The sequence below is a fragment of the Emys orbicularis genome, chromosome 1 (genome assembly GCF_028017835.1).
Source record: "Emys orbicularis isolate rEmyOrb1 chromosome 1, rEmyOrb1.hap1, whole genome shotgun sequence".
NCBI classification, from domain to species: Eukaryota; Metazoa; Chordata; order Testudines; family Emydidae; genus Emys; species Emys orbicularis.
Window position 1 is genome coordinate 78,946,412 of NC_088683.1, and position 14,341 is coordinate 78,960,752.

The 14,341-nt window shown below is 40.7% G+C and overlaps 1 protein-coding gene across 1 annotated transcript in view; it reads left to right on the forward strand.

Annotated features, from left to right (window-relative positions):
- The window catches only part of TMTC2 (transmembrane O-mannosyltransferase targeting cadherins 2), a 359,943-nt gene that overhangs the window by 271,931 nt on the left and 73,671 nt on the right, over positions 1 to 14,341 (forward strand). The window contains exon 8 of the mRNA XM_065423466.1: positions 6,447 to 6,568. Within this exon, the coding sequence (XP_065279538.1) occupies positions 6,447 to 6,568 (122 nt within the window). The remainder of the gene's footprint in view (positions 1 to 6,446; positions 6,569 to 14,341) is intronic.

Below are 14,341 nucleotides of genomic sequence, written 5' to 3' on the forward strand. Positions count from 1 at the left end.
TGTGCAGAATATGCTTATTAACAATAGTGTGCATGCTGCATTATAGATTAAACATAACTATTAAGCATAGCTATAACAGTGCTTTTAGCTTTATTATTTGCATGCATACTCTAGTAGTTCAGAAAAAGCCATTCCAATATGTTCTGTGAAGGTGTAACGGTACAGTACAATTGATGCAAAACATGTAGTAAATATGCTTATTAAGCATGTGCAATATAATTTTATAAAATATATCTCCTTTTATTCTATTTTGAATTCCATTTTTATCAGTGCAATGGACAAGCTGATGTTTTGAAACTCTATACTCTGAGATTTTGTACACCAATGTTTTGCCATGAATGATTTTTTTTTTTTTTGCATATTACAAACACTTTTAAATACTACCTGATAATACTAAGAAGCAGATTGCAATGCATCTGTCCTGACTATAGGTAATATATATCTGTATTTGTCTTTTCAGTATCTATAGAGGCATAATGCTGGTACATTTGCAGCCCCATAATAGTCTGCTCATCAATACATCTAACATGTTCCCCTCAGGGAAATGGCCTTTGCTTGGGTTATTCATATTTCAGGATTTCTTAGTGCTGAAAATATAACAACATTATTTGTGGTATGTTTGAAATTTTCTAATATCTGCCCGAAGTAGAAATAATCCAATATGCAAATCCGTCTTGTTTATGAACAAACCAGAAGTAAAGACAGGTAGTGATCCTAATCTAAAACTGCATAACACTGCTTGTCTCTCTGTTCACACTAAATAGTCCCCTGTTTTGTTCTTTTTCACTATATGAGACATGCTGGAAATTCATAACTCCTTTCTTCCCCTCTTGGGTGCTAAACCATATCACAATCTACTCCTTTGCGGTGTAAAGTGGTAAATTTGACTCCTAGAGAAGATAACTCATTGTAGCCACCTAATCTTTTGTTTTTCTTTTCATCACTAATCACTCTTTTCTTATTATCTTTGTTTTTTTAACTGATCATTGTTTTTGTCTTGAATTATTTCACACCTTTTCCACTGTGATGATTTAAGTGTTGTTTTCCTGTTTCTAAGAAGTTTTGAAATATGTGCCTGTATTGTAAGATTCCCGAGGGTTCTGGTGTTTATAAAAAGAAAACACCTTAGACTGCTTTTGCGATGGTAATAGAAGTGTTGCAAATGATTCTTCTCTGTTTTGTGTAGTAAATACAGAATAAACTAATTTTTAGTTTCAAGGCTTTTGTTGGCATAGGTGTAGTTAAAGGATACATTATATCCATTATGCTTTCCTTTGTACTAAAGTATTAAATTAAAAGGGTTCTTGGTGAAACAATCTACAAAACACTTTAAATATAGCATTATATATAAATATACTAAGTAGATTACAGCTGCAGTGTAATAATGAGATCATCTAGCCCATCCCCTTCCCAGTGCGGGATTGCCTTTAAAGCTGGGTAATTTAAAGAGAATGTTAGGTGAATAATTCCTCCCTGAACTTGAAATTTGTTGAACAAATAATTCCAATATTGTGGGGTCCCCCATATCCCCTCCCCCACACCAGTTGAGCTTTACATTGGTGAGGCGTGTCTTGTTTTAGATGTCCCATTGGATGTGGCTTCCACCAGTTTCAGGTTTAAAGTCCACAGAATACTTAAGATAGGAATCTGTAAATTAATGTTACTGCTGAGAACTTGTTTAACCCTGCAAAATATTGGATGATCATGTACCTGTGGTGAGCCATCAAAAGCTTTCCTTTTGGTATCTCCCTTTGGCTTCTATTCAGCAGAAGCACTTAAGCACAGGGTTAAGTGCTTTTGCTGAATTGGGGCCTAGATTCCTGTACGTTGACTTGTTCTCCTTATGGTGACTGAGGTACCTTTGAAACATTGTGACATATAACAGATTTCCTTCTGTGCCTTTGTGATATAGTTTGTCAAAGTGGGATATACATTCATTAAACTGCATAGGTTTGACCGGATACATTATCAAACTGAATTTGTTATATGGCACCATTTCTATTTTCGGTATGAGCACTTTACAAATGAATGTGTTAAATGCTGATAGTGTGAAGGTAAATGGGGCTGCCAGTTTGTATTCTGCAGCTACTTTCATATCTCATGTCACTGGGTGCTCTATTAAGGATTTACTGAAAATTAGATCATTCACATTACAAAAGTTTGTGCAAATATACAGTAGTAACTGTCAAATATCACTAATTCGATTTTAAACTTTTTGTCCCTGTGCAGATAGATAGATATATATAATCTCATCCTAAATGACAAAATCCAATCCCTATATATCTCATCCAATAGAATGGTTGAAAACCATCTCAAACCATAGAAGCTTTTATTAGATTTACTTTACTTTAACCAAGAATATGGCCAGATTGATTGAACTGAATTTTTGCAATATTTTTCCCCCTATCTGGGACAAACCCCCATCACATCCTTAACTGAAGTGATTTTTTAATAGCAGGGCTCTAAATCCCCCCCCCCCCCCCCCCCAAAATAATTATAGCGGAAACCCTGATAGACCTTCAGCTGTAGTCACATAATCAAAAGCTGCTATATTACAGACAGTTAGAACCTGGGCTTTACAGGCAGAAATCAAGCTTTCAATAGAAATACTTGAATATGGCCAGCAAAGGAGCGCAATTTTAAAGTCTTCAAGGGAGCTTTCTGTGTGGACAGTTTGACATTTAGGTCAGTAAATTCAGAGTTGAATTTCTGGATGCAGAGTCAACAATACCCTCCAGGAGAAGGTCATTTAATAGGTTTTGCTGTGAAGTACTTGATTTCTAAAACCTTCCTCAATTTAATCTGCCTAGCAGCCTTTCAAGCGCATCTGTTTATCTTTCCAGGTCCTTATATTAGCATCCATCCTGAGAAATATTTGATAAGATTGTGTCTCTTCATAAGTTTAAACAGTGCATAGTGCATTGTTGGATCTATGAGACTATTATAGATGGTTCAGGCAGCACCACCCATTAAGGTTGTCTGTGACTTCTAATTATAAGACCCTATTTTCAATTGCTTATAATTGTGCTTAACTGTCACCATTCAGGCTGAAATTTTTCATGCCAGGTGTCTGCCTCAGAACTTTTTGGGGGGAGGAGTAGGGAATTTTCAGCTAAAAGAGTTCAGCCATTTCTGAGAACGAGGCAAGAGAAAATATGTTGTTGTGCTCATGTTGATTTTTGGTGGCCTTTTCTTTGAATACTTGTAGCACTTCATGCTTTGAAGCAGCGACTTGAAAACTATGGGGGTGGGGGTGACCTTTGTGTCAGGGATGTGCCTTTTTCCATCCCTGTGCAAATCTGCCCAAATAGGACTAAGTTATAATTCTTTGAAATATCACAGTTTACACATGCTCAATAGAGTCTTCTTAGATTTTAGCAACTAAATTCCCTGAAGGTTCAATCCACATTGGGCATACTACAGCCTGGGACCAAGCAGTACTTTTCTGAAATTGTAGCTTTGAGCTGCTGCAGGCTATGATGGGTCTCTAAGTCAGAGCACCTAAACTGAGTACAGGGAGCAGGTCTCTCCTCTGCTGTCAATGATGCCCTACTGGGCCCAGGCACTCTAGAGGAAGCTGACCAATTTGAATGCAGAGGGAACAAGAACCAGACTTGCAGATGAGAAGCAGAGTAGATTTGGATAATAAGTTGAGGGAGAGGGAAACTAGGACTAGGGGAGGGAGAGTGGGACTGGCTGAGCAAGGAGATTGGGACTTGGCACTGAGGAGGGAAATGACCAGTGGGGACTGGGAGCCAGTAGTTGGGGAGGAAACTGAGATAAAATGAGAAGCCGTGAGGGGGATTGGAGGGTGGGGGCAGGGGGAGCCTGGGACTTGCAGGGCAATTAAACTGTGACTTAGAGCTAGTGATGTGGCAGTAAAGTAGTGAGGGAGGAGGAAAGATATATCAGAAGAGGAACTGTGGTGCAGGGTGAAGCAGTGGTGTTGCCTGGGCTAAGAGATGAGGACAAGGAGCTGAGGTGGGGGGAAACACTGTAACTAGAAGAGAAGCCCAAGGACAGAGATGGTGTTTGAAGCCAGTGAGGATAGGGAACGTGGATAAGGAGTTCAGAATGTGGACAACTGGAGTTCAGGATGCTGAGGAGAGACCGATTGGAGTTGTAGAGAGAGTGGGAGAACTGGGACTGGGTGGGGAAAGAGACAAGGAATGAGAGGAAGGTCAGGGAACTGGGAAAAGCTGGGCAAAGAGACTGGGAGTTGAGGGAGAGGGCTTTAAGGACAGGGGAGTCCAGAGGAGTGAGATGAGGCTGTGCTAAGCAAGGAGACTGGGACAGGGATAAGAAAACTGAGGAATGGAGACTGGGACTGACTAGGTGAGGAGAATGGAACTTGGATGGGGAAAAGACAAGACTCAGACAAGGACAGTTTGGAGTATAAAAGATAGGATGTGATTATGTCATTAAAGACTGTAGCATAATGCATATGCACAAGGAGGTGCAAATTCAGGTTGATAAGGCAGCCTTAATTGTGGCATTTTTTAACTTGTGAGTGCTTAACTTTGCAACTGTAATCATGCTGTTTTGCATGTAATAGATTATAAATTTGATGCCATTCATTTGAGAGTTAGCATAGGTTACTGGACTGAGCATGGGGTTGGAACTCCTGAGGTCTAACCCCATTTATTCTGCTGAATTAGCATGTGGCCTTAGATAAATCACAGTTTATACGTATGCGGAAAATAATGTCAGTTAGTTAATAGGTGCAATCCTGACCCTATTGAAGTCATTAGTCTTTTTGCCATGGACTTCAGCGGGGCCAGGATTTCACTAAATGTGTCTATAGCACATTCAAAATGTGCTATGTAAATGCAGAGTATTATTATTCTGAAAACTGTCATACTTCATTTTTAATTAATTGTTTGATCCTGCTTGTTTCTGATTAGCTTTGCAAGATTTTGTTTGACATTTCTGTTCAAATTGTTTCTTCTACACTACATTAAATACATTTTCAAAAAATTCAAGATTACTGCCCCAAAGTGCATTTCTGTCATTGCCATCATTCTCCCACTATCCTTGTACATTTGCTGCCTGAGTCTTTCAGAGCAAAGGATTTTACTTTGAGAAGTTTGTCAGATTTTGATCCTTTTTCACATATTGGCTTCCATAATCCTTACAAAGTTCAAATCAGATTAAAGCACTAGTGATGTTATACAGAGATTGCAGGCAGGGCCGGCTCCAGGCACCAGCCGAGCAAGCTGGTGCTTGGGGCGGCAGCTTGTAGGAGGCGGCATTCCGCCCAATCCTAGGGCGGCACGGTCGCTTTTTTGTTTTTGTTTTTTTTGTTGTTGTTGTTGTTCCGCTCCGGCCGCCCTGTATGGGGCAGCGGCGTGGAGGACGGGAGCGCCCTGCAGTAAGCCAGCAGGGCAGCCCGTGTCCTTCCCTCCCAGCCGACCGGAGCGGTGCGGAGCCCTCCCGGCAGGGGGCATGGTGGGAGGGGCCGCGTGGCAGTGCCCCGCTGAAGCCCTGGCCTCCCCCCTTCTCTCTCTCCCCCCTCTCCCTCCCCTTCCCCCCGCTAGCCGGGGCACATCTGCAGGGTAGGGAGTCCCCCTGCACCCTGGCTCCGGCCACGCCGCAAGTTTTTTTTTTGCTTGGGGCGGCCAGAAAGCCAGAGCTGGCCCTGATTGCAGGGCACCAGATTTCACCAACTGCAGTGTGTTTTGTTTTTTCTATGTCCTCCCTCATTATTCTAACCTTCTTTGGGGACTTTTCTTAACCTACCCAGTAGCAGCTCCAGGCACCAGCGCTCCAAGCGCGTGCCTGGGGCGGCAAGCCGCGGGGGACACCCTGCCGGTCCCTGCGAGGGCAGCAGTCAGGCAGCCTTCGGCGGCATGCCTGCGGGAGGTCCGCCGGTCCCGCGGATTTGGTGGCAATTCAGCGGCGGGTACGCCGAAGCCGCGGGACTGGGGACCTCCCGCAGGCACACCGCCGAAGGCAGCCTGACTGCCGTGCTTGGGGCGGCAAAAAAGCTAGAACCGCCCCTGAACCTACCTCGTTTTTTTTTACCCTCATCTATGATCTTGATGCGTTATGGTTAAACACAAATACATGCTGTATTTTCACTGATACTCCATGCTGTGTAATGTGAATTGATTGAAAAGAAATAGCTCTTGCATAGCAGATGTGTTGGTTACTTTGGGAATTTTGATTGATACTCCCACTTTCAATTCCTTTCCAACCAGACTTTCATCTCGCTTGTGCTCTTTCATCCTTAATAAGACCATTCCTCCGTTCCTTCATCACTAAGGTGTCCATAAAGTAGTTTGTTTTCTAACTTGCCGGCATTCAAAGCTATGCATTGTCTTAGAGGCCATCATTCATATATAGGTGGACAGTCACAACGTAGAACTTTTTTTTTATTTTTGCAATTCAAATGATAAATCTATTAAAATCCTATGTCCTCAGACTGGTTATCATTTATTTAATAGGAGAAGCCTACATGAGACTGAGTAAGCTGCCTGAAGCAGAACACTGGTATATAGAGTCGTTGCGATCCAAGACTGACCACATCCCAGCACATCTCACATATGGGAAACTTCTGGCTCTCACGGTGAGTTAATCCATTTCTGAGAGTAAATACTAGAGCTCCCAAAAGAAGTGAGGTAGAGGAATAACCTGGCCTTGTGGCATTCTTGGTCTGGAAATTGATTATGATGCTATTAATAAATACTTTGTATTTCAATAGTATCTTCCAACTCAGGAACTAAATATACTGTAAAACATCACCTATATATCTTTGTAACCCCTTGCCCATTAATGAAATGCAGCCACCTCTGAGGAGGAACATAGCAGCTGTAGTATAGCTCACAGTAACCATATACAAGTTTATAGCAGGAAATAAAGAATACTGTATCTGTCTGAAAGATGCGTGCATTAAGACTAAGGGTTTGTCTACCCAGTGGGATAATGCATTGTATGGGAGTGTGATCTTTATAATACACTAACATGTTGCACATTAATTGGTCTGTATCGACCCTGCTGGGGTGCACTAAAAGTTCCCTTGTGCGAACTAATGTAGTCTGTTTCAAATTGTATCGTAGGGCTGTTCCGTGAGGTCAAAGCCCTAAGTTACTTTATTATAGTTGATTTAGATGGTGAATGTCCTTATTTTAATATTAAAATATCTTTGTTTACATACTGAGTCCAGCCCCCTGCCTTCACTAGCAGGACCAAATACTGATTTTGCCCCAGATCCCTAAGTGGCCCCCTCCAGGACTGAACTCACAACCCTGGGTTTAGTAGGCCAATGCTCAAACCACTGAGCTATCCCTCCTTTAGAGGGGGTGTGTAGGGATAGCTTGGTAGTTTGAGCATTGGCCTGCTAAACCCAGGGTTGTGAGTTCAGTCCTTGAGGGGGCCACTTAGGGAACTGGGGCAAAATAAGTACTTGGTCCTGCTAGTGAAGGCAGGGGGCTGGACTCAATGACCTTTCAGGGTCCCTTCCAGTTCTATGAGATAGGTATAGCTCCATATATTACTCCCTTTCATCTAAGGATCCTAAAGCATTTACAGACAGCAGTTGGGCCATGCAATAATGTGATATATTAAAACATTATCTTCATTTTACAAGGGAAACTGAGGCATTCCTCAGTGGTGAAGTGTCTTGCCGAGTCATACAGCACGTCCATAGCAGAGCTGGGAATGTAACCCAGAACACCCAATTACTTGTCTTATACTCAGCCTGCACACTTCCATCTTTTAATGGTAGCTTTTCCATGATGATTTTCTTGGCCTCATCTTTCAAAGGAAAGGCCTTACATTGTCCTTCTCACATTCTTAGTCCAGGGCTGGCCATACCATGATTTTGCTAGACTTTTTCAACATGCTCATGTTGCCTCCTGAAATTCACTTTCAGATCTGTAAACAGCTGAGCTCACGGCTCCAGCATAATGTGCCCAAAGATAGTCACAGCAGAGAAGGGAATTACAGTCCCTATTTGGATATCCCATTGCACCAGTAGTGTGCAGCTAACTGTCCCCCTGACGTTTTGAAGTTATAAAATGGATTTCCTCTTTACTTAGTCACTAATACTTCCTCCCATTTTTTCAGCTGCCATTTTCTTACCATTTCATTCTGCTGTGCTGATCACTTCCTCTCTATTTTCTACTCACAATCTTCTTCTTTCCCATACTCTTCTTTATCTTTCAGCCTTTCACTTCCATTGGCATACCTCCTTTGTTCCCCTAGTTGTCATGTGGGTATGACTTCACTGAAACACACACACACACACACACCACCACCGTCACCAACAACCACCCACCTACCACCAAACAGTGTGTTCTTAACTCTGGTTAAAATAGCAGTGAAGACATGGCAATTTGGCTTTTAGCTTGGGTTAGCATCTCGCTTTCAACCCCAGACTCCCCTCTAGGCTTTAACTAGAGCTGCTCACTCAAGTTAAAAGCTGAGTTGCCATGTCTTCACTGCTATTTTAACCCGAGTCAGCTATTACGGTTTAGCTAATATGAATTAACAACACACCTATTGATGTGGACACAGCAGCAAAACGAGAACAGACATATGCATGGAATTCAGTGGCAGGCTGCAACTTTTATTAAATTTTAACAGAAGGGAGGGCTGCTACCCACCACCCATCACCCACACTCTCCTGTATTAGGCATTGAATTGGTTCCAGTGAGGCGGTTATAGGACTCATTATCATATAACCCATAACATGGGGTGGGACTTCCTCCGCTTACCCCAGAATTCAGTTCTCTCTGAGTCCTAGAACCCTTCCCCCATGAGGGGGACAGAGGGTGAACCTGTGTGGGGACCTGGGCCCATGAGAACCACAAGGTCCAACTTCTGCCTGCGAGGGCCACAAGGTTTCACCCTATCACTTGAGCCCAAAGTCCTTCACCAAAATCCCAGGTTTCTTACCTCTGGGGACCGTTCATTTTATTCCCTTAACCACAATGAAAACTGGATACAGGGAGCATCAGGAACTACCTTGATCGCTCTCCCCAGCCAACCACACTGCATGGTATCACAATTCCTGCCCAATCCATTGCCTCATATCCTGTAGCCATATATAAGCATTTCCATCAGACAAATGTACACCTTCCTTGCTGGAATGGAGCTGAAAGAGACGTCACCTGGCTCCTGCTCTGGGCTAAATCTTGGGAACTGGGGAGTGCTGGCAAATCAGCACCCCTCTCCCCCAGCTGGCCAATGGGTGCCAGAGACTCCCAGGGGGAGGAGCTACCTATTGTCCCTTGGCGAGTGTCTCCATCCCTTGCCACTGGGACTGTCCCTCTTTCACAGCAGGCCCCATCAATTTCCCCCCATCCATTGATGAGGCTGGTGGCATTGTTTGCAGTGAAGACAATACTGTATGTTGCTCTGCCTTGTTCTGCTCCTCAATCCTTTGGCTTCCCTCTGAACACCCTCATCTTCCTTTGTCTCAGCTTCACTATGGCCCCTCTTCTACACAATCTTCCTACAAAGGACTTTTGTATACAGTGTAACAGGAAAGAAATGTAGAAGAAATACTTTAACTCCACCATATCCTCCACCCTTTCTTTACTTTTGCTTAAAATACATGAATTGCAGTGAGAAAAGTTTAGAACAGAAGGACTGAGATGAGAGAAGGAAGTGACAACAACAATTAAAGTGAATTCAACATCTATTTTCAAATGTTACTAAAAGCTGTCAATTAAAAGGTTTAATAAAGCCAGTACAGATTGGAGCTTTCAGTTTGCAATGGAATAATAGTTGAGCTCTGATCATTATCCCACTGTCTGTCAGTTTCAAGCTGTGGAACTATAATTTTCCAGTCTAATTCCCAATTCCAGTTAAAATTTCTTACATACTGACATACACGTGCACTTTTGGGATATATCTATTTAATATTAAACTCCAAGTGGAATACATCGTAGGATTTCCCAGTTCACCTTCCTCTTCTGGCCCACTTCATTATTTGCACCTGAGGAGTATATTTGAAAGCTTGCATGATGAGGGTTTTTTTTTCTCATTCTCTCTTTTTTTTTCTTGAAGAAATATTTTTATGAGACACAGAAGTTCTATTTTACTAGAACATGTGGAAGGGGAAGGAAGGGTTTCTCAGTTAGAATCCAGATCTCTATTTTTTCCACCCCACACCTCTCTTTCTGTATTTAATTTTACATATATTCTTAATTGCTGATTAGATGGAATATATGATCTGTTATGGGATGTCTTGTCATTTCCATGAAAAAAAATCCTACATCTTTTTTTTAACATCTTAATTATTTCCAAATTATGAGAACTGGCTACAGGAAATTTTAGATTTGTCCTTTAGTCCTGAAATAATTTTATTATATAATTTTGGGTTTCTGAATTGATAACATGCACCTAATTTGGAGGGAGAATGGAAAAGGGTGAAAATGTCCACACAAATTTGAATTAGAGTTTAACTGTTTACATTTCTTGAAGGAATTTAAACACAAGATACAGATGAAGCAAACAGTGCCTTCAGGTTCAGGAAAGAATATATATCAATATCAGAATTGAAAAGAATCTCTATACAACTCTGAGTATTGGACACCACATCATGATGTTAAACCATAGGCCAGTGAAATACAATACCCCTCCTTTCCCCCCCCACACACTCTTTCATGTTTGTCTATTTTCATCAAAAATGATTAATATTGCCCTAAAATTATCTTTTCTTTTATTATTGCCATGTCTTCTCTGTATATATTCATTGCTGTACATATGACAGCAATGTGCATTAACAGAAAAATAAGACAGAAGACACAAAAGGAGCATTTTTTTGTTTTTTGTTTTTTACCCTTCCAGAATGTAATTAACATAGTGCTTCAGAACACAACACTATTTAGATGATGATGTGGTAGTGGATATGAAATGAATATATGTGGTTGTGGTTTGTTGTTGTTGTTTTTAATTATTCAAGTTTGGTCACTGACATTTCAATATTGGGAAAAAGAACAGGAGTACTTGTGGCACCATAGAGTACCTGTTCTTTTTGCGGATACAGATTAACACGGCTGCTACTCTGAAACCTTTCAATATTGGGAATGTTTTATGACCAATACATGGGAAAGGAGAAGAATATATTTTATTGGATTTTCTACAGTCATCAGTTTTTTCAGGAGAGCTGAATGGAGCAGGAAATTGACAGTGGGGTATGAAACCTTTGACCTCCAGGTTGATGGTTCAGCATTGGTCAGTTTTACAGCACAATGGTTGTTCCATGGCGTCTGTGAAAGGAGTTTCAAGCAGAGGTATCTTCATCACAAAGGCTTCTTTCATGACTGGCACTAACTGGCATGCTTAATCAAAGTCTCTACAGATTCTACAGAATGGAGATGGAAACTGGAATAATCTCTCATCTCATCCCTCCAAGCCAGGGTTAGAGTCACATTGTGATTCATTCTTAATTTGAACTTTGCTATTTAAGTCTATTGAATAGAAATGGACACTGCACAGATGACTGAAAAAAGGCAGGAAGTTATTATAGTGCCTTGGGTGATTCTCTCAAATGTTAAGGAGAGACATTTTGGGGGGTCTCTCCTTTTATGTCACACCAGTCGTAGTTTGTTTAAAGTCAAACTTTTTGCAACTTTTTTTTTGAGCTACAGTAAAACAAATGTTGAAACAAGCTTCTATTAAAAGTTCTACTTGGCTGTTAGCTTATTTTCCAAGGAAGAGCTGGGGCAGTGAGTGGGAGAAGATGAAGAATGAAAATGATAACTGAGCTAGAAAACTTTCCTTGGCCGGGGAGCTAAAAAAAAAAAATGCTCAGCCAAGCTTCTAGGTCTCAGCCAAAGGCAATTGTACAACATAAACCTAGTTGTAAAATCAAAACTGTAAAGTTCACAAATTCAATAATGTTTTATTTCCTGACTTAAATAGCCCAATTTTAACCCCAGCTTTTCTGTCTCCTTAAGTCTGTTGCCAGTATTAACACCTACTAATAGCACTGAGACTTGGTTCATTTATCCCACCAGTGCCAAACCTGGCTATTGAACCAGTTTCTTGTACCTTCTGGATTCATCTTCCTCTTGTGAACAACTGTTATGATTGTGGGGAGGACGTAACCTATGCCCAGTCTGTTAAGACTTGCCAAATTGCTGCTAATTGCTGTAGGCTGTGATTTCCCAATTTGCAGTAGGAGCAATTTATAGTTTTATAAATGTATGAGTATAAATCAAGTAGTGTGCTAGAGTACTGAGTTACTAAATGCATTTATATTGTCTGGACTTGGCTCTAACATATCGAACACAACTAATGAAATATGAATGCAGAGAGCATGCTCTTAACCTATGATTTCTTTTACGATTTCCTGATACTTTTTATTTCTTCAAAAATTAGTCCTATAAGACACCTTAAAATAAAGCCGCTTTATTGCTCTATCCAATATACCTGTTTAGCTGTGAAAAATTAATATAATCCTCCTTTCTCCTCTTGACCGCTTGGGACAATGACCTCTGTGTCTTGTTTCTTTTCTTGGTCCACTGAAACAAGTTTCTAATTATCATAGTTGCCTTCAACGATGTAGGATACAGTGTTATGAATCAAACTCAAATCTCAAGTGCAGTAGAAATTAAAAGCTGACATCAGATCTTGCTGAAAAGAGATTTTTAAACAGAATTTGTTCCTTTTTGAGTGGTTTACCCTGCTGAAACACAGGATGGTATACCCTGTTTTTACACACATCCCCAAAAATGAATATTGTTGCAAACCTTTGTACATTTTAATGTGTTACACACTAGTATTTTGTTTACATATTTTGATATTACTGTTTCTTTAGAAATAGTTCAAATTGTGTTTTTTGTTTGAGAACTCTTTGATATAGGAGTAATTATTTTTGTGTGTGGGTCTTGTGAGTGTTTATAATGCTTAGTACAATGGGTCCCAATCTCTGATTGGGCCTTAGACACCCCTGAAATAATAATTCTTTTCTAAGCCTACCCAAATAGTGCATGTGTGTGTCCGTGCGTGCAATAAAGTGATATGGCTTAAACCTTTTTAAAAAAACAACTATTAATGAAGCAGACAACTGTCTTACATTCATAGAAGTGTTAAACATGTGGCATTCCTGGGCAAAATGACTCTTAGTAAAGCTTACTGTCAGAGTATCTACAAGGATATGTCTGTGGAACTCAGAAGATGCAGTCTGTGTTGTAATAAAAGCTGGACATTTAAAGTTACACTGTGCAGACCTCAAAAACATTTTACTTATTGATCTTTTCAATACATTTCATGTAAGTCTATTTATTTGTTCATATGTGACAATACATCTGAGGTCTAATTCTCATTTGTACTACAGCAACTTCATTCTCTCTAAGGGTATGTCTACATTACCCGCCAGATTGGCGGGCAGCGATCGATCCAGCGGGGGTCGATTTGTCACGTCTAGTCTAGACGCGATAAATCGACCCCCAAGCACTCTCCCGTCGACTCCTGTACTCCAGCTCGGCAAGAGGCACAGGCGGAGTCGACGGGGGAGTGGCAGCAGTTGACTCACCACGGTGAAGACACCATGGTAAGTCGATCTAAGTACATCAACTTCAGCTATGTTATTCACTGCACTGATAGAGTAGTGTAAAGAAGCTTAAGTGTAAATGAGACTCAGACCCCTCATTTGTTTTTATAGCTGGTTGTTAAATCTTTAACAACATATGCTCATTAACTGAATATATAGATACAACCCCATATGTTTTTTGGATGCCATTATATTCGCTCAATAGTTATGTTCTAAGTTGAAATTCACTCAGCACAAAACCTATGTACCACAAAGCGCTCAATTCTGCTCCCTTTGAAGTAGATGGTAAAGCTCTCATTGGCTTAATTGGGAGAAGAGGTAGGCCAACACTGAGCTCTTTGGGAAATCCTACACTAAAATTATAAGCTCCCTGTGCTGTTCTTTGTGTAAATATTTGTAATGTCTTTATACCTTTTCTGGGATACGGGAAATTCCAAGATGAAACAGGTAGTGTTCCTGTACATGCAGAAAAAGTGACAAAACTTGAAATGCTTGAATATTGTGCTCAAAAGGAATGGTGTAATGAATTTGGATCTTCTTACCTAGTATCAACAGTCACAAATATTTGGCTACTCATACAACAGATAATGCTGTATGCTCATATCTAAAAATTATGCTCACTAGGGTACATTTTTGCAGAATGTATATAAGAACAGCTAAATTTAGCGGTGAAAAAGCATGATTAGTAGCTCAGCTAGTTGGATAACTAGAAAGCAGCCTGTTGGCTGGTGTTTAAGTTCCTAGTTTTATTTTATTTATTCATTTCTCAAGAACAGAATTTAGCCATTTGGGTCAGCAATACCTGAAGGTTATGCATTTTTTTAAGCTCTCTTA